The 19892-nt window shown below is 34.9% G+C and overlaps 1 protein-coding gene across 3 annotated transcripts; it reads right to left on the reverse strand.

Moving 5' to 3' along the window:
* Positions 1 to 876: 876 nt before the first annotated feature.
* Positions 877 to 10562, reverse strand: LOC149413477 (deoxycytidylate deaminase-like). 3 transcript variants are annotated; one of them, XM_089644374.1, is made up of 4 exons: positions 10469 to 10562; positions 4459 to 4670; positions 3644 to 3857; positions 877 to 1420 (listed from the first exon to the last, which is right to left on the reverse strand). In XM_089644374.1, exons 2-4 carry the CDS (start codon positions 4625 to 4627, stop codon positions 1342 to 1344), a joined length of 462 nt encoding a protein of 153 aa, XP_089500500.1. In that variant the 5' UTR covers positions 4628 to 4670; positions 10469 to 10562; the 3' UTR covers positions 877 to 1341. The 3 variants fall into 3 exon arrangements, with proteins under 3 accessions (XP_089500500.1, XP_089500498.1, XP_089500499.1); XM_089644372.1 differs by lacking the exon at positions 10469 to 10562 and adding an exon at positions 8892 to 9091; XM_089644373.1 differs by lacking the exon at positions 10469 to 10562 and adding an exon at positions 5900 to 7453.
* Between the last annotated feature and the right edge of the window lie 9330 nt (positions 10563 to 19892).

The raw sequence follows: 19892 nt of genomic DNA on the forward strand, positions 1-19892 counted from the left end.
ATGTTGATGTAATAAATATTATGCCTGTTTGAGAATGGGAAAGGTGTCGGATATGGTCTGTTTTAGAATTCCTCCCGCATTCGCCTTGGGAATAAGGGAAACCATAGAAAATCGTATTCAGGAGGAAATGGCTGCAGGTATGTTCAACATGAAAACATATCGGTCTTCAGTAAGCAAGATGTTGATCTTGTGCATTATAATATTATGTCCTTCGTTGTGTGGTGTGGGTGTGTCTCTTTTTATGTGAATATGTACGTAATTATAGGAATGTATACATTCAGTACATACAAAAAAATTCGGTTCTATTTTCAGAGTCGAATATTTCGTTTAAGTATTTAGTTAAGACACTTTTATAAATGTTCAAAATTTACTTCCCAGCAACCAACCAGCTTTGTGTTTCGCGTCCAGACGTTTCTCGATGTGATAGTAACAACTGATTCATATTATACGATGTGAATATGCTTAAAATAAAGTAAAATAATGCTTATATATGGAATGTAATACGACAATTGGGTTTATTCTCTTTTTCACATCTATTTTTACAAGTTTTCATAGTACAAGTCAACATTTTGCCGTGTTATTTCGTAAAATGAACCGATGATGCCTCGACCATAGTTCACACAAGAATGATGACGTCACGTTTTCAAATTTCACTTGAGGCCATACGCGAGCACAGCCGGCTCCAATGGAACCGGTATGGGGAGTGGGGATAATACGCTTTTAATCACTTAGGGCAGGTCTACTAATATTCATATGTCTATGACTGCTAGCCTTAAAGGAGAAGACTAGGTTTCCCGACCGTGTCATCGACGACTTCATGAAGAAGGAGCATCGAATCGACCTCAGGTTTAAGTGAATGAAAACTCAGATGTGTCATGGTTTTTTTATTCCTTTATTTTTAGTTTATACGAATAACACATTTGAGATATTTTGTATCTGTAATTATTGAGTTATGGAGCTTAATAGATTTATGGAGATAATTTTAGACGGTACCTAACTGTATTTTGTTCGTGGGCTAGCGTCTAGAGGTGCATATTTGATATCAAGTACGTGGTAAGTACGAGTATAAATATTTGATGTCTAGCATCCCTTCTACAAAAAGTCACCGACCGCCACTGGTATACAGGGTGTTCAACTTCAACCAGTGATTCCTGACATTATTTGGAGATTTTTTTTAAAATTTTGGTCTCCAGTGACTTTTTTCGATGTATTGTTTTTTCTATAAAAAACCAAAATTTCATTTACATTTTTACTCCAAATAATATCAGGAATTACTGGTTGATGTCAGGTACGTCGCTTAATCCCCTGTTAAACTTATGTGTTATTATCTTATCATCTATGTCACTCTGTGGAAGTTGCAGAATATTGCTCGATACTGTTGAAGTCAATTTCTATTTTGTCGTTCGTCGGTTCGAATTTCCTGAAAAGAAAAAAATATTTTAATAAAAGTTCTTTGTTATATAAAGCTAAAGAGAGTGTTTTATTATTTGTGGCATGTGTAATGACTTTCCTGTTGCTTGGTGTATAAGACGGCATTTCAAGTGGTCACTGGTACATAAAATCTGTTACTTCATTGTTTATTTTAAAAAAAACCACACAAAACAACAAAATAAAACTGAACACAAACAAAAACAATATAAAATAAAACTGAACAACAAAATAAAACTGAACACGAACAAAAACAATAAAAAACTTCAAATTTTGCTGTTTTGATGTCAAATTTTTCTTTTCTTTATATTTATTTATAGGACAAATTAATTAATTAAGATGCAAAACAGACACCAGTTAACTACCGATATGTTTTAATCTCATCATTAAGTATATGTACTTAAGTACCTACCTAATTCATCCAAATTTTGACTGTCCTAAAACGGGAATTACTCCTAGTTGGACAGTCAAAACCTTTTACAAATGTTTAAATATAATATATTTACTAAATAAATATTTAGGCAACAAATGATTTGGTATATTATTGTTGTGAGCTCAATTCTCACCGCGCAGAGCGAAAAATCCTATTGACGTGGGAGGGAGAATTAACGTACTTCAGAAGAATTAGGGGTTTTTGAGTGCTGAATGAACTTGTTACCAAAAATAACACTTGTGTCTTCACATTCAAAGTTAAATGAGTCATGCAACGAGCCATGTAAGGACTTGGTAAGTGATCGACCGCATGTTAATGCTTATGTGCTTTATTACAAATAAATCCATTTCAAATGGAAATGCAAAATGCAAAATGGGTATTTTCCATTTTGCATTTTAAATGCTTTTCTAAAAACCATTTTACATTTTGCATTTTCAATGCTTTTCTCAATGCATTTTCCATTTTAAATGCTTTTTTGCAACATTTTTCCTACTATATCCACTCATCTTTTTTTCATAAGCCCCAAATATCAGTCGGTCCTCAACCTCGCTATGAGAGATAATTTACATTTGTCAAGTTGCTCCCTGGTAGGAGCCCTGGCAATTGATTACAAAAAATACTGATTCAAATACTGAACATGGGGCCATGACGCTGTAATATTAAATGTTAGATAGCAGTTTCTATTTTTTTACTTTGGCAACATTAGTCCCGCGCAAATTTTTTGTGGTTTCATAATCTGTAGTCACATGAAACAAAATGTTTTTGGATTTACCATCATGTAATATGTTTGTTCTACATTAGTGTCCATTTAAATGACAAAATTGTTAAAAAATTCTATAATTATTTTGATTGTTTGACCTGAGAAACCATTTTGAAAATAGGTATTTTGCATTTTGAATTTGAAATGCTTTTCTAAAAAACCATTTTGCATTTTCAAATGGAAAAGTTTTGACCCATTTCCATTTTGCATTTCAAATGGTTTTGGGTACACATTTTGCACATCTCTGAATGCTTATCAGTGGCGGGCATAGACCAATGCCCAAATGTAGATTGTGTGTTATTTTTCAAGATTGAGAATGGAATATTTGAAAATGTCATTTATATTTTTATCTTAAAATATTGCTAATTGTTATGGCCAAGTGAATATGAATAAACAAGGTATTATAAAAATTGCCACTATGTAAACAAGGTATTATAATTTAAATGAGCCTATCTACATACACGCAAGAAAACTGAAGCATCTAAGTCGTCTTTTCTTGTAATTGTTTATCTTATCAAGTCTCAAATCATATCCAAAAATACGAGAGTTTTAAAAAGTCATGAATTTCTTTAATAATTGCAAAATCACTTTGTGACATAATTTAAAATATAAAATGCTAGGTAGTTAGTAGGGGTAGGTACAGTCCAAGTCCAGATGACGGACTGTCAACTGTTAGGTGTCGTTTACGTCTCAGAGTTATGAAATAGTAATTAATAATTGGATAATTTTGATGGCGATATTTTACCGTTCAATTTATCCGTAGTACGAATACGGCTAATCAAAAATTGCTAGCTACATTGTTCGTCTCGTTTATCGCTATTCCAGAGTTGTTCTTTGTTAATTTGTTGAATATAAATTATTACATTCATAACCCATTTCAAAACTTTATATGCTTGAAAATAAATTCAGTTCGGTTGATATTTTCGCGTATTCCAGATTAAAAATAAATTAGAAATGTAAGAAAAAGGCCCCCTTAAGAATCTTGAAGTACTGAAATAATAAACTATAATAATTTATCTTACCTGAACTCAATCCCGCTTGACTTAAACATCTTCTTGGAGGCTATGGTGTCAGCTCTGTCAGCGTACTTGTCGGACATGTAGACCACCTCCCGGATCCCCGACTGGATTATACTCTGGGCGCATTTGTTGCACGGGAAGAGACTAACGTAGATAGTGCAGTTCTCCAAACTGGCCGTGTTCTTGTTTAATATCGCATTCTCCTCGGCGTGGACCACTTATATGAAAATGAAGATGTATTTAAATTAAACATAGTAATCATTTAGTTGTAACTTTAAATCACTTTTGTTATTGTAGGGTTAAGTTATTATTATTCAGTTATGGTAGTTTAAGAGTTTTTCATAGGTGTTGCCACTTGCACTATCTGACAGAGATAGCATGTCGGTTTTCGGAAATGGTTCCAAGTGCAGCCGAGACTAACCGATTCCTAGGCAGGAAGCTCATTTCGAGTTGCGTTCCCCGTTGGAATAATTCGTAGCAACTGACCCTCCTTTCGGAGATCTCCTTTTGGACATTTATTGAATACTCCCGATCACAAGTGTATGTGCATACCAAGACATATACGTAAAGAAATAGAGAGTATCTATAAGCTACAGCCCTTTGTACGCTCTGTATACCAGTACAATACATGTAATCAAAATGTGAATTTTGATTTGAATCGTCTTCAATTTCGTCTTCAACCGATATTGATGAAATTTTGCACACCTTCAAAACAATAGGAACACAACTGTCTAAGTCTGATTTGGAAAAAACTCTGTGTAAAGGCCGAGCAACGCCGGGGAGTGCAGCTAGTAATAAAGTAAAGAAGTTGACCTTACCATACAAATACTTGTTCTCGTCCCAAGGAAATTCACCATCGGGGCATCCTCTGGGAAAGCCATTGTATCCGACTCCAACGATTATTTTATTTTTCTCTTCCACAATACAGGCCCCGACCTGGGTAATAGGATCCTTGCTCCTCTGGCCGGCCAGAAAAGCGGTTGCCATAAAATAATCTTCCCATTTCAAGTTGTCTGTCCTCCCACCTGAACTAAAATCAAAAAATATAAATAATTTGGCTAACACCATAGACATTCAAACTGACTGACTAGCCAAGTTCGCCAAGCTATGTCACCGTCTCCCTTCCTGTGATTTGTCAATAAATGAATACGGTATGTTATAATGTCTGCTGGTAATAACCAAATAATTAAAAATTCAGCTGGGAAACACGACACAGTAAAGAAGCAAAGAAGCAAAAATGGGAAAGTCCATATAGAGTGGTGCCTCACACAACGAACTTAATTCGTTCCAGGAGCAAGTTCGTTATGCGAAAAGTTCGTTATGTGAAACGCGTTTTCCCATAACAATACATGTTAAAAAAAATAATTCGTTCTGTAGCATAAAATATGGTAAGATGACATAAAAAAAAGATAAATTTTTTGTTATTATTTTTATTTAGATACATCTAAAAACATAATGAAAAAAACACACATTTTTTAATTTTAAGAAATAATCGAATCTTGCACATCTTGATCCATTTTCCGCCGATGGTGCAGTGAAAAACCTGTCCAAAGTCGTTTGTTTCTCTCTTTTCTTCAACATCTGCCGGAAATAACGGACAAGAGTATCGGAGTACAGGTCGTTGATCCTGTTTGCTTCAGCGGAATCCGGATAGTGGGCATTGGTAAACTCCTGAACTGCTTTCCATTTGACCAGGATGTTCTTGATGTCAGCAGTTGGAATTGGTTGATTGTTTGATTGTTATCTTAAAAGGACGACTGCCGTGATACGTGTGCGATTTAATTCGTAATGAAGAACGATTGCTGCGATACGTGCGTAAGTTAAGCGTACTACGCAGTGACTAACGAGTCTAACGACTGCCTGCGCGGGAGGATGCAATTAATCGGCAGTGATCGTAGAAGATCGGGCGACTTCGTTGTGTGAAGCGAAGTTCGTTGTATGAATCGTGAAATGAACGAAAAGGAAGTTCGTTGTGTGCAGCATTCGCTGTGCGAGGCGTTCGTTGTGTGAGGCACCACTGTACTTGTAAAAAAGCATTTCAATCAGAGCCAAAAATAGAAAAAAAATAACAAGTCTGCAAATAATTTAAGTGGGAAATATTATTGAACAAGTTTTTGAATAGTACTTTTATGTAAATTTGGAATATTTTTTTTCCAATCTAATATTAAATGAACAGTCCTATATATTTATAAAATTGTTGGGCTGTGGTAGAGTGCAGAGTTACAGCACTGTATAATAATAATTATTGACCATAATTACCCATCTGCACGCAAATTACCGGCCATTTTGTTATGCACAATCGCCCAAGAAAATTTTCAAAGGATTTAAATAAATAGCTTATAACCGCGGTGAACTACAACTGAACTGACGAACCAAATGTCATCATATTTATATTATTCTTGCGTTGGGTTGGATTAATTTTATCAATTAGATTATTTTAAATATATTTATTATTCTTCAAAGTACAATCCCATTAAACCGCAATTAAGCAGTTTGTCAACAGGATGTTCATGTGCAATTACAATATAACATATTTTCATAATATTATTACTTATTATAATACAACTTATACATCATATTTATCACCAACCACTGCCATAATCAAAAGTATTACTAATACAGAGTATCTCTGCTTAGTAGCCATGTTTTCAGCATATATCTGAATCTCTGAGGTAATTCGCGTTTTTTTATATTGCTTGGTAACATGTTGAATATTTTGGGCACGTTGTATTCCAGGGTTCGCTGTCCGTATTTATTGTTATGTTTTGGTACAAGCATTCCTTCATTTTTTGTGAACCTTGTATTATGTTCATGTTCGACTTTCCTCTTATATTCAGAGTCAGATATATGCTGAATCAATATTTTGTTCCATAATAAGGCTTGTACCGGTAAGACAGTCAAGTTCCGATACAATAATGATATGTTTCGCCTCTGTGAAAATATCTGTTTTGGAACTAGTAATTTAACCATAGAGTTTTGTACTAATTGTAGGTAATTTAAGTTAGTTTTGCAAGAGTGTCCCCATGTGGTTATTCTATATCGTAAAGTAGATTCTGCAAGTGATAAGTAAATTATTTTTAAAATATTCACAGGAACGAAACATTTCAATTTGTACAGTTTACCCACTATCGCCCTCAGCCTTTTAAATTTTTTGTTTATTTGCAAGTCCCATTTAAAGTTGCAATCAACAGTCACTCCCAAATAAACATATTCATTAACAAGTTCAATACTATCGCATTTGCAGTTCTGCAAAATGTTTTGATATTCATCAAATGTATTCACATGCATGGGATATTATTTCAGGCTTATTCAGAACTGAAGCATGTGGAGATCGTATGTGCATCAATTTGGTTTTTTTGGTATTTATGATTAGGCCGGCGTCGTGTGACCATTTTATCAGGGACGTAAAGTCATACTGCATATATTTAATAGCATTAGATAATTGATCATCAGATATAACAAGACCAGTGTAGTCTGCGTATACAAAATGTTTTACATATAAAAAAAAGTTTTTTCATTATTGATACAAATATTATATAAAGCGTGGGTCCCAAAATTAAACCCTGAGGTACGCCAGCGCTAATTTTTTTCTTCCCACTCAGTTTTTCTAATATTTTTACACAGATATGTCTATTAAATAAATAATTTTTAAACAAATTAAGTAGGTTTCCTCTAATTCCCATTGCCTCTAAGATTTTTAATAATTTTTGTGGATCAATGGTATCAAATGCTTTGGAATTATCGATAAATAGTACTAATACATGTCTTTTATGGTTTAATTCATTATTTATATAATTCGAGAAGTCCTGCAATAATTTTTCTGTGATTTTTTTCTTCTGAAATCCATATTGTTTTCTATAATGCAAAATTTTTCTAAATAATTGTTTAATTTTAAAGAAACATATTTTTCTAAAATTTTATCAAGTGCAGGCAAGATACTAATAGGTCGATAGTTTACTATTTCCGAGTGTTTTCCTCCATTGTATATAAAATCCTTCATTCTAATTTCTTTGGGAAAAGCAGTTAAAAATAAAAATTGAATGCACGTCACCGGCGCCAGAGGTTCGCGGAGCGGAGGGATTCTGTGCAAAGGGGGACAGTCCGTCTGATTGACAATCCATTGTTAACAGACCGATTGCACAGACTCAATGTGGGCATGCTGAGTCTATTCTATAGGTGTTTTAATGGAGCCTGCTCTCAGGAGCTAGCAGCATTGATCCTCGGTGGACGTGTGTGAAACTCGACGTACACAATCGGAACACACGTTCACAGTTGATGTTGACTTCATGAGAATGGGCCGCTTCTTTGACTCGTTTTTGTGTAAGACGTATGTGAAACGAGCTACCGCCATCTATTTTTACTCCTTCATATAATCCGGGCCTCTTGAAGACCCGCATTAATAAATAGCTTCCTACGCCCCTACATTAACCCACCTCACAATGCTGCCCAACCGGGTGGCAATGGGCCACATGCTAGAAATGTATAAAACGAAGATTTCGAACCTACTTTAAATATAAGGATATATGTTTTGCTGTCTTTTTTATAAAAATATTGTAACACTAAGAACTATAAGAATATTTTTTTAGCAGCTCGGGATTCAAACCCCCTAATCTTGAAACCCATTATTTTATACATCAACTGCTGTGCTGCAGAGGTCATTATTTTAAAATTAAATGCTTATTTTATTACCATCAGGTAGTGGAGAGTTATAATTCACTATACTAATTCCGTCTGCCCTAAAAAAATCCATTTGAGATGTTACAGTCCCACTAACTCCGAGAAATCGGGACTAGTGTAAAAAGGAAATATGTACATGATAGGGGAGTATGGAGGGGGCTCGCCACCCAAACACGGCCCCCGCTGTACCCCGATTTTGCCCGAGTCCCAGAACACTGACTGTTGGGACTCTCGTGAAGTATTCACACCCAAACATGGCCCCCGCTGTACCAGTGGCAGTGTGAGAGTCCCAGACCACTGACTGTTGGGACTCTCGTGAAGTATTCACACCCAAACATGGCCCCCGCTGTACCAGTGGCAGTGTGAGAGTCCCAGACCACTGACTGTTGGGACTCTCGTGAAGTATTCACACCCAAACATGGCCCCCGCTGTAAAGCTCTAAGCTCTTCCTTCTCACGCAACTTGTATGAAACCGAAAAAGACAGAAAATAATATAATGGTAAAAGAAGTTCATGAATATTTACACAAGTTTAGTAATGCATTTCGTAAGTATGTAAACATTAATAACAATTACCCATTTATACTCAATTTGTCGAAGCCGTTCATTCTGCTATTTAATAACCGCTTCGTTTGTTATTTTATTTCACGGTAGCTTTCCAAATCTAATATTAAATATAATCAACACAAGAGTAACAACTGGCAAAGTGACAAACCAAACGTCATAATAACTTTTTCCGCCGTTGGCAGTGTTCTTGCCAACGGATCTTGGCCTAATGTCGCCGTTTTTCAAACATTAAAACAAACTAATGTAGCCGAATTTCAGTTGCAGTAGCCCGAACGCCAAAATATCAATATATATGAGGGTTTCAAAACCCGCGTCGGGGGAGGGGGGGGTATATAGGTAGGAAAGTTCTGTTTAATCCTGCTTTTTAGTTTTCGGATACATTCAGAATATTTCGACTCTCTGAAAAAATTAACGGTAAAGGTTACGAATTCCGCTTCACTCTTAATACGCAATATTTCACTTTCAAATAAATGGATTTAGCTTTATTAATTCAAAACATGATTTATTATGTCGGGGGAGACGGAAAAATAAGCACTTTTAATTTTAATTTCGTTTATTAAGTCACTTACGCGATATGTCACACGAGATTTCAAAGAAACAAAATAATATGACATTTGCCGGAAATACCACAACTAGTTATTTACCTAGCCAGTGCGCGGGTTAGGTACAGTACCTACCTACTAACTAATTCAGTTAAAGAAAATAAAATCTTGAAAATATTAAATTAATATATATATTATATAACCTAACCTAATCTAACTGTGATTTTCTATAGCAAAAAATGCCCCTTTAATAACGCCTGCTCGCGTCCCCTTTAGAGTTACATCCCAGTTTTCAAATAGTATGTGGGCTACGCTAGGTTTGTATAGACTGGTTTGTGATTTAATTCTAATACCTATTTTCCATGTTCTAACCTAACCTAACCTAAACGGAATACGTTTAATCACATTTTATTCTATTTGTTTGTTATTCGGGTTATTTTATTTAATTATCTGTTGATTATTTGTTATAAATAATACATTGACTTACATATTAATATGGATTAATTATACACGATGATATTATTTATTTAATATGGCAATACTAATTTTTTTGGTTGGCAGCAATATCTATGAAATATTTTGTAGGTATGAATCACGATATTATGAATATAATCCAACTCTTGATATGAACATAGTCGCTTTCGGCGGCGCCGCATACTAATTGACATATCACGTAAGTGACTTAATAAACGAAATTAAAATTAAAAGTGCGTACATTACCGTCTCCCCCGACATAATAAATCATGTTTTGAATTAATAAAGCTAAATCCATTTATTTGAAAGTGAAATATTGCGTATTAAGAGTGAAGCGGAATAGGAGAAAATTAATAAATTAACTATCGAGGCCTGAAGTGTAAAAGTTCGACGAAGGAAATAACATAAAGTGGCTAATACCTCCTTTGAAATCCCGAAATCATACACATGATAATTAAAACCCGGGGAAATCACGAATTGGACTTTAAGTACTTAGGTATAATTACAAATTATTGATTTGCTTTAGTTTGGAAAACAAAACATTAGTATTAAACATTCGTTTTTACTTACTTTTAAATGCTGGTAGTTTTTCCCACTCACCAAGATAATGTTTTGCATATTTACCTTGTTTACCCATTTTTCATAGAAACGAAAAACTAATTAAAGTAACTATACAAAACAACTATAAAACCATTATAAAACACAACAATCGTGCAGGGTGCAGGGTGCAGGGGAACATAAATAAACCACTCTCTAGATCGATATCTTCCGGCTTTTTGTATGGCGCCATTTTGTCACCCCCTCAACCACAGACGACCACAGATAAAACGGTCGTTTGGTCCAGATAGGTAAATATATCGTGGACCATAAAGAAATCTCAAGGACATTTAAAAAAAGTGCAAACATAGACAATATAACTGCACCCAACTAACATCGTTCATTCACTAGTCCAAAAAAATTATATTTTACAAATAAAAATATTGTAATGCAGGAAAAGGAAAATTAAAAAAAACCCAAAGCTATGCACACATCAAAATATTTTTTATTTTCAAAAAGACAATGGACAGTAATACAAAACAGGGTCAGTACAACCGATGTATTGAGCATTGATTTATTATTGAAGTAGAAGATAATAATAATTTATCTAAACAAAAAATGAAACAGAACAAGACACAGAAAAATAAAAAGTAACGGTCTCAACTAGGAATCGAACCCAGGATTTCTGTCTTACTGCAACAAATTTATAGGATTTAATTTGACCTTGCACAAAAATACAAGAATATATACACATAATACATATTCAACGTGTTGAAAGATTTTTTTGTTGTTTGTTTTTGGGGTGTTATGCCGTGTTGCGCTAACTCCTTCTTTAGCCGACGTTTCGGACAGCGTTGCAGTGTCCATCATCAGGGCAGATCCGGTAGATCCGAAGATGTGTATCTACCGGATCTGCCCTGATGATGGACACTGCAACGCTGTCCGAAACGTCGGCTAAAGAAGGAGTTAGCGCAACACGGCATAACACCCCAAAAACAAACAACAAAAATGCTTTTGGCCGTGTTGAAAGATATTCATTATGTCAAGTAATAGTAACGCCTTTTGACTTTTACATGGTATAATTTAAATCATAATACATAAACCATAATATAAGAAATAACAAAACAACATAAAACAACAAAAGATATTATGAAATAGAAGTTAAGAACATGTAATTAATATTTCTATTTTAGATACTGACAATTCGTGGTGGAATCCATTTTCTATAAATAGTATAAAATAAAGTGACATTCGCGTCTGTCTGTTTGTGCACTTAGTTCTTCTTAACTATGCGACTGATTTCGATAAGGTTTTCAGCATCATTTAGAGAATTTCTTCCGGAAGGTTTAGATAAATAACACATGCATTGACATATATTGATAAAAAGCAGAGAAAAGTCGATATAAAGATTATTTATGGCCGCTTACATTGCTAACGCTGGCGAGACCTTATGAGAATACCAAAATAATGTACTACGGAATTGTATACCTTAAAAAGGCCTACAGAGAAGTCTGTTATATATGTACAAATGTTATACATATCGCAGCTGCCGTCTGGTCCCCAAAATCTCCAAGTGCGTCTTCTGTTTCCTGGGAGAAAGGGCTGCCGTCGGACCAATGCAGCTCAAAATGCCCTTCGTCTTACCTAGAAAAAGACAAGATTTGAGACCAATGATTCTATTCTAGTATTGTACACATATTTAATAAATTTCATGGATTAAAATTAATTAAAAATATTTTAAGAAAAAGGGGACATTAATAGTGATGGATTAATTCACTGTTGAACTTGTGAACTTTCTTGTAGGTATGGGAAAAAATCGCGTTTTATGCAGTTTCTGCAGAATTTGTAGGGAGCGAAAACAAAACTTCTTGAGCGAGTTTCACTGCAATATAAATTAGGTGTATACCTTCAGAATATTCCTTCAAATGACGAGGATTCCACACTGTTGAAGCGTACTGTAGGTGACTTACATCTTATAAATATTAGTTAAAGAGTAACAAATTTAAGTGTTTATTATTACTGCCACAGCACTAGAAGTTCTTCAAATTCTCCTGCAAGGGTTTTATATAATTTCCACAGCTTTGTCGTCAACAAACATTGTTGAAAATGCTGTTAAATCTGAATAAGGTACTTACATGATGCAATTCTGGAGAGGTTTAAATGACCTTGTTTGATGTAATCGTGGCTTTGTTTAGCAGTTTTAGCATCCTAATACGTGGTATAGTATCGCGTCGGAAAACGGATACGTCTGAAAAGGAAAATTAATTAAATTATTAGCCAATGAAGTACATTCAGGAATCAGGAACGAACATTGTATCAAAGAACGAGAGGTTAGTACCTGTATTTAATGGGTTCGGGTCCTTCTTTCAATTGGTGGAGATAGACCCGATAACACACTTTAACACAACACGGCATTAATTTATCACCTTGAAGAATTCAAGCACGTAACATTATTTATAGATGGGTGAAAGAAAATTCAAAATATTTACGCTAAAATCTTCAACTGACTTTTCAACTTACGGAATGGCGTCTTGGAAATTACCGTTAATTTTTATCGGAGCATAACTGATGCTTAGCTTCTCTTTCTGTTATACAAGTCGCTATGGGAGAGAGCGAGAGATCAAGCTACAATTTTTGCTCTAAGCCAATGAGATCTGAGCTTTCAGCCACAACAGCTTTGTCTATAAGAATTTGGGTTGGGAATAACTCCTCCCATCAGGGTTACAAGGTTATGCGGGAGTTATACGCCCCTGCAGGGGAAGTTGTGCACAGCGAAAGTGACAATGGCTAAGACAAATCGATGAATTCTAGAGGAGAGGCGTATTTATCGTACCCAGTAAAAGTACCGGGTATATTCATGCCGTACTTTGTACTTGTGACAAATCTCCAAAATACCTGGTTCCAAAATATTTGGTTTAATATTTGTACCACAGGTCTTGAAGTACTTCGTCCTTTAAAATAGTACTGACTTCTCACTCTCGTCGGTTAGAAAGTTATATGAGGAAAAGGGACAAAGAAATATTTTTGCTTTCGGCACTGTAAAATACAGATGCCTTTTCGCTCGTTCCTATTAGAAAGGTGTACGAGGAAAAAGGACAGTTATGAGTATTTAGCCTCGGTAATCTCCATTGTCTGATGGTGAATGTCTATGGAAAAACTGTTGACAGCTGAGTGTCTATGGCATGGTGTTTGACATTTTCACATCTTGAACTTTGTGTAGTTACTGCGCCGTTGTGGAGATTTTATTGGCAGATTTTAATAAATTGTTTATCCGATATTAGCGAGATGGCTTTTTACCACTGGGATCTTCCACATCCTCTACAAGATAGTGGAGGGTGGCCGAACTCCACTATTGAAAAATACTTCGCAGATTACAATTTGCTTTCAGCGCATTCGAAGATAAAGTCACGAAATAGTTGATTTTTAATGAACCTTCCGTAGTATTCCAGGAATAATACGGCGGTAGAGGTGACGGAAAGGCTTCTGCATTGAATTTATCAGGTAAAAAATTAACATAAACATTCAATAACAAGAATCTTATGTCTTGAAAATAAAATACAGATCTTTGTGAGGTTATGATGTGTTCTGGTAATTTCCTAGGTATTGCTGACTACTTGTGCGCACATACTCTGATCAAATCTCACATCAGGGTCTACCATCTTTACGAAGATGTATTCAGGGCAACGCAGAATGGTTAGCAGAAGAGAAAACTTGTTATTTTACATGTAATTCATTAACAATGTCACCGGCCAAATGCCTGTGTTGAAAAAGTGTTATGAATCGATCAATTGAAACGAAAACATTGGCAAAACCAATAAATATATTAATTAACTGCTTTAATGCTTTCAGGAAGAATAGGAATGAGTATTAGCGTTGATTGGAATGAACCAGAAAATCCAAATTCTGCTGCCGATGTAGAGGCGTTTTAAACAGGTTTTGAGTTAACAGTAAGTTACCTATAGAGATGATATTACAGACAGCAATGTAGGTAAACGTGTTAATTTTTCATGACCATATAATATATGTTTTGTTTTTTTTTTTTTTATAGTGAATACCTCACAAGAGTCCCAACTGCTCCCGTCTGAAGCCAGTGAGACTATGGCATCCCCAATTGGGGGATGTTGTGAGGCTGAAGGTAAGTGGGGAAGAGAAAGAGGAAGGTGAGGAAGTACCTGGCTATTCAGATCTAGTCACTAAACACGGCTAAAGCCATTTGGAGCAACGTTTCAATTCTGAATGGTGGTCTTACACCAGGGCGATACTGGTAGTATCTTCCACTCTAGAACGTTCCGCAAATATACTATATCTTATTTTAATTAATATATATTTTTAATTAATTAATTGTGAAATATCACAAATTAATCAAATAAAATTTATTTGCGCACGCCGGGTTAGAACCCGCGACCTACGGAATGGCAGTCCAATGCGTTACCACTGGACTATGCCGGCCGTCATGTTAAAATGATGTTAGTGTTTCATGCTTAATAAATAATTTCTAGGCAGTGTAATACGCCTTACAACATTACGCTACGAATGTACAAAAAATAAAAATCATAAAAAAACTTGCAAAAATTGTTTATTTTGAACACCTGTAAGTAATATTATTCCTTCTTGTTCCTCCCCTCCCTTCCCCCAAACTTCCCTTCTCAGTGCCCAGCACGCCTCAGGTCCCCGTCACTCTCCGTCCCCAGTACCCAGATACTCAAAGTAGGTATAAAATATTTGGAAGTATTTTGTACCGGGTATTTTTACCAGGTATTTTTTTGTACGTGTACTCATTGTACCCAATATCGGAAAGTACTCAGGACTCACCTCTAGAATTCAGGGCACAGGGTATTCCCCGAAACGAACGAATCATAAACAAATAGGGTGAATCATGTCAATATCAAATTTTACCTACCTACATTATGCATACACACACATTTAAATTCGCGAGAAATATAATTTTTCTATTTTATTATTTGTGATTTGGCTGATTTAAATAACTTGTCTCTGAAATAGTCTAATAGGCGACCAGTCGCCTTTTAGATTTTTTCGTCGCTGATTCTCGTTCTGAGTAGCCTAAATGGCGATAAATCGCCTTCGTTTGCAACACTGGCCGTTGGCGCATTTCGGTGATGCGATAAAAAAGGCTACCAGACGTGAAAATATCAGTAGATTTTTTCGCATGGCTAGTTCTGTTGGTACCGTGATTAGGTCCATAACTTCCTTGCAGATTTAAAAAAAATAATTATCGTACTCACAGAACATTGCCAAAGATGCCACTAAAATGATCGAAAATTATTTTCTTATTTATTGGCCTACATTTTATAATTTTCAACACAGATAAATAAATTAGCTCAGATCCGTGCTAGATATTTGCATTTTGACTAAAAAGATATGTTATGTTCAGTTTGGTTGGGTATTTTGGCCTCGAATCCAAAAAGGTTTGTGTGAAAAAGCGGCGTTCCTCTTCGCAACCGTTCCTACCGATGGGCTTGCACTGTAGTACTTGTAGCGTTTGATGTTAGTGTTTTTGCGGCAAATAGGCGCTGCAAGGACAATTCCCATCCACACCTGGACCTAAAAAGCCATTTTAGGTACATGAGAAATACCGACAAGTTTCACAATAGGTTCCGCCACACGTACACTTCGGAGGGGCGGTACCATGCGCCACTTCAGGCTGTCGCGCAGAAAAGTAAAGTCCGAAAGTAAGGTAACGGTTTTACAGCACAGTCCATTGTGAGACTTTTCTGCGCGGTGGTCTAGAGCGGCAAGCGGTACCGCCGCTCCGAAGTGTACATGTGGCAGAGCCTAATGCCCCTTTCTTTGTTCTGAGAACTTTTATTTTATTTTTTATTTATTAACATTCAAACCTGCTAAACTACTTAATATGTAGTTTGTCAGCAGGTACATAATGACAACATTTTTGCAATAACATGGTACAATGGTAAACAGTATGTAGGTGTGTATAATGTTGATGATAAATTAACAATAAATGATAAGTTGGTTAAATTACAGAATTGTATAAATATAAATATGTAAGAAGCAGTATAAGCCTCATATAACAAAACAAGCACAAATGAATTTAATATGAACAAATGAATATAATCAACAAGTACTTCTATGGTTTTAATATACATAAGATAATACAAATTTATAACGATTTTCCATTTCCCTAGAATGTGAATTCCAATTAGGAAAACAAGGTCTTCAGTAGTGCATCAATATAAATCCTCAGTATCTAATAGCCATTTCCTTAGATTATATTTGACTTTGGCTGTAAAAACGTTTATATTTTTAATTGTCATTGGTAGTTTATTAAATATTCTGGGTACAATAAAGTTTAGGGTTCTTTCACCGTATTTATTGGTACATTTCGGGACCACCAATCCTTCATTTTGGGTGAATCTTGTATTATGTTTATGGAAAACTCTTTCCCTATACAAGGAATCAGACAATATAAGATGTTGACTTACAATATTATAAAACAATAATCCTCTGACAGGTAAAACATTCAGAGACTTGTATATTAATTTAGTGTCGCTTCTGTGCGCATTGGTATATTTATGGATTAACAATTTTGTAAGGGAGTTTTGTAATGTTTGGATATAACTTATATTAGTTTTACAAGAATGTCCCCAAGAAGTGATTCCATAACGGATTGTGGATTCAGCCAGAGATAGGTAGATTAATTTTAAAGTACTTATAGGCACAAAATATTTTATTTTATAAATTCTAACCACAATAGACCGTAGACGTTAACAAACATTAGTAATGTGTACATCCCATTCCATGTGGCAGTCAATAGTAACACCCAAATATACATAATTTAAAAACTGATTACAGAATAACAAATAATAAGGTTATAATACACCTTATTCTGAAATTTCATGAGTAAACATTTTTATCGTCAGGTAAAAGAATTTCTGTTTCGGAGTTCGAAGCCATTTTCAAACTGTTTGAAAATATGTACCTCAATCCAAGGTTCTTAGAATATACATGGTCTCGAACACCGCAACAGCAGTCACTCAAAACCAACTGGACAACTTCATCGTCTTCATCAGATGCTGGAGGTTGGTTATCATTAGGTCAATCTCCACTATGTAAACAGCACTCGGAACAACGCTCTGGAACTGCACTTATCCGATTCGCAAACAATAATATTTATTTAAAGTTGATGTAAAAATATAAAAATACATACCCACTTAATAGATAATACAAACCCTCAAATCTTCCATGTAAATTAAACGTTGCTACTGAAGTAATTCCTTTTGACTATTAAATGGATATTTCTAAACAAAGAATATTTAAAAAAATATGCACACTTTATTCACTAATTGTATTTAATGATAGTGTTGATTAAATCACCGTAACCTTTTTTTTACATTAATTTTCGTTGCAAATGAAGATATCTACTTCAGAGGGAATGTTATTATATTATGTTGAACACAATCTAAGCATTTTGATTCGAATTCGTCTAAAATGTTTTTCATTAAAATTAAATCTCAAATGCTTGTATTTTAAACTCAATTCCATTTAATAATTCAGAACATTCAGTAAGGTAAAGTTGTTTACGATTTTATATAATAATATCTGCAAACTGTTTACATACAAGTACACTCAATGAATCAATTTTTGAAAAACAGAGTTGCAAAAAGATAATAATTAATTATAATATTGATTGTGCGATTTGTAAGAAATGTATTTCGTGAATTATTTTCTGATTAGATTCAATTTTATTTATATAATAAATTTAATTGAATTATTTTCACTAGAAGAAATATTATTTATATTATAATATAGAATCTAATGAAAATAAATCAATTCAAAATATTATACATAAAATATTTTATAATATATTATACATATTATAATTTGTAATGTATAAATAAAACCTACGTAGTCCATGCAAACTCTATGCAAAATATAGATGTTTGTGAAGCTTTTTGTATTTGTTGTTTTTGATCCAGGTATTCCCTTGTTTATTCAATATTATTTGACTAACTTGTGTTATTTCACAAATTACTCAGATACTAATATACATAATATATTTACCTCACGTTCCAGGGTGGAAGATACTCTCAGTATCGCCCTGATGTTAGACCACGATTACCTCACGTTCCAGGGTGGAAGATACTCTCAGTATCGCCCTGATGTTAGACCACGATTACCTCACGTTCCAGGGTGGAAGATACTCTCAGTATCGCCCTGATGTTAGACCACGATTACCTCACGTTCCAGGGTGGAAGATACTCTCAGTATCGCCCTGATGTTAGACCACGATTTCCTCACGTTCCAGGGTGGAAGATACTCTCAGTATCGCCCTGATGTTAGACCACGATTACCTCACGTTCCAGGGTGGAAGATACTCTCAGTATCGCCCTGATGTTAGACCACGATTACCTCACGTTCCAGGGTGGAAGATACTCTCAGTATCGCCCTGATGTTAGACCACGATTACCTCACGTTCCAGGGTGGAAGATACTCTCAGTATCGCCCTGATGTTAGACCACGATTACCTCACGTTCCAGGGTGGAAGATACTCTCAGTATCACCCTGATGTTAGACCACTCCTTCCCCTCCCCACTACCTTCAGCCTCACAATATACTCCAATTGGGGATGCTATAGTCTCGCTGTCTCTAGACGGTTGGGAGCAGTTGGGACTCTTGTGATAGTTGGGGAAAGGTGGGAACTGTATAAATAGCATTACGGTACGAACATGGTAGGAACCCAACAAATGCCAGTTCCTCGCAATGAACGGCAGATGTTGCGGCGACCATCTTGATCCTAACAATTGAATTTATTTTATTATTATTATGTTTTCATGTAATTATCTTACCTATAAAACATGGCATGGTATTGCACCAGCCGCCCAGACGTACTGAAATTAAATATTCAATAAATAAATCATGAAAAACGTAATTCGTTTATTTATTTATTTAGAATTAACGGCAAAAGTGCTATTTACATAGTTATTAACAGTCACAGTACAATATAGAAAGAAGAAAAAAAATGTAAACAAGAAAAAATAATCTATATTAATACAAAGTTAGTTTAATTATATGTGACAATAGAGGGGGTGTAATAATTAATTCATTTTTGTCATCAAAGGTCCTTATTTAATTTTTAGGTTATTCGTCTATTTAAAATGTTTTACTGCTATGAAATCAAGCTACAGGTATCTCACATTATTATTCAATTGATTATAAAACTGGATCGATAATATTTTAATAGAACGGCGTAATTTGCGCCTTACAATTTTTACTGTATTAGTATTAAAATATTTACTGGCTTTTATTGCCTAGTTGGGTCTTGTGTTTTTTGATACGGAATGTGTAATAGAGTAATAATGTTGATGTAATAAATATTATGCCTGTTTGAGAATGGGAAAGGTGTCGGCTATGGTCTGTTTTATGAATTCCTCCCGCATTCGCCTTGGGAATAAGGGAGACCATAGAGTGCTGGTACCTACCC

Source organism: Hesperophylax consimilis, chromosome 21 (assembly GCF_061612785.1).
Source record: "Hesperophylax consimilis isolate HC1 chromosome 21, BYU_Hcon_1.0, whole genome shotgun sequence".
Taxonomy (NCBI): domain Eukaryota; kingdom Metazoa; phylum Arthropoda; class Insecta; order Trichoptera; family Limnephilidae; genus Hesperophylax; species Hesperophylax consimilis.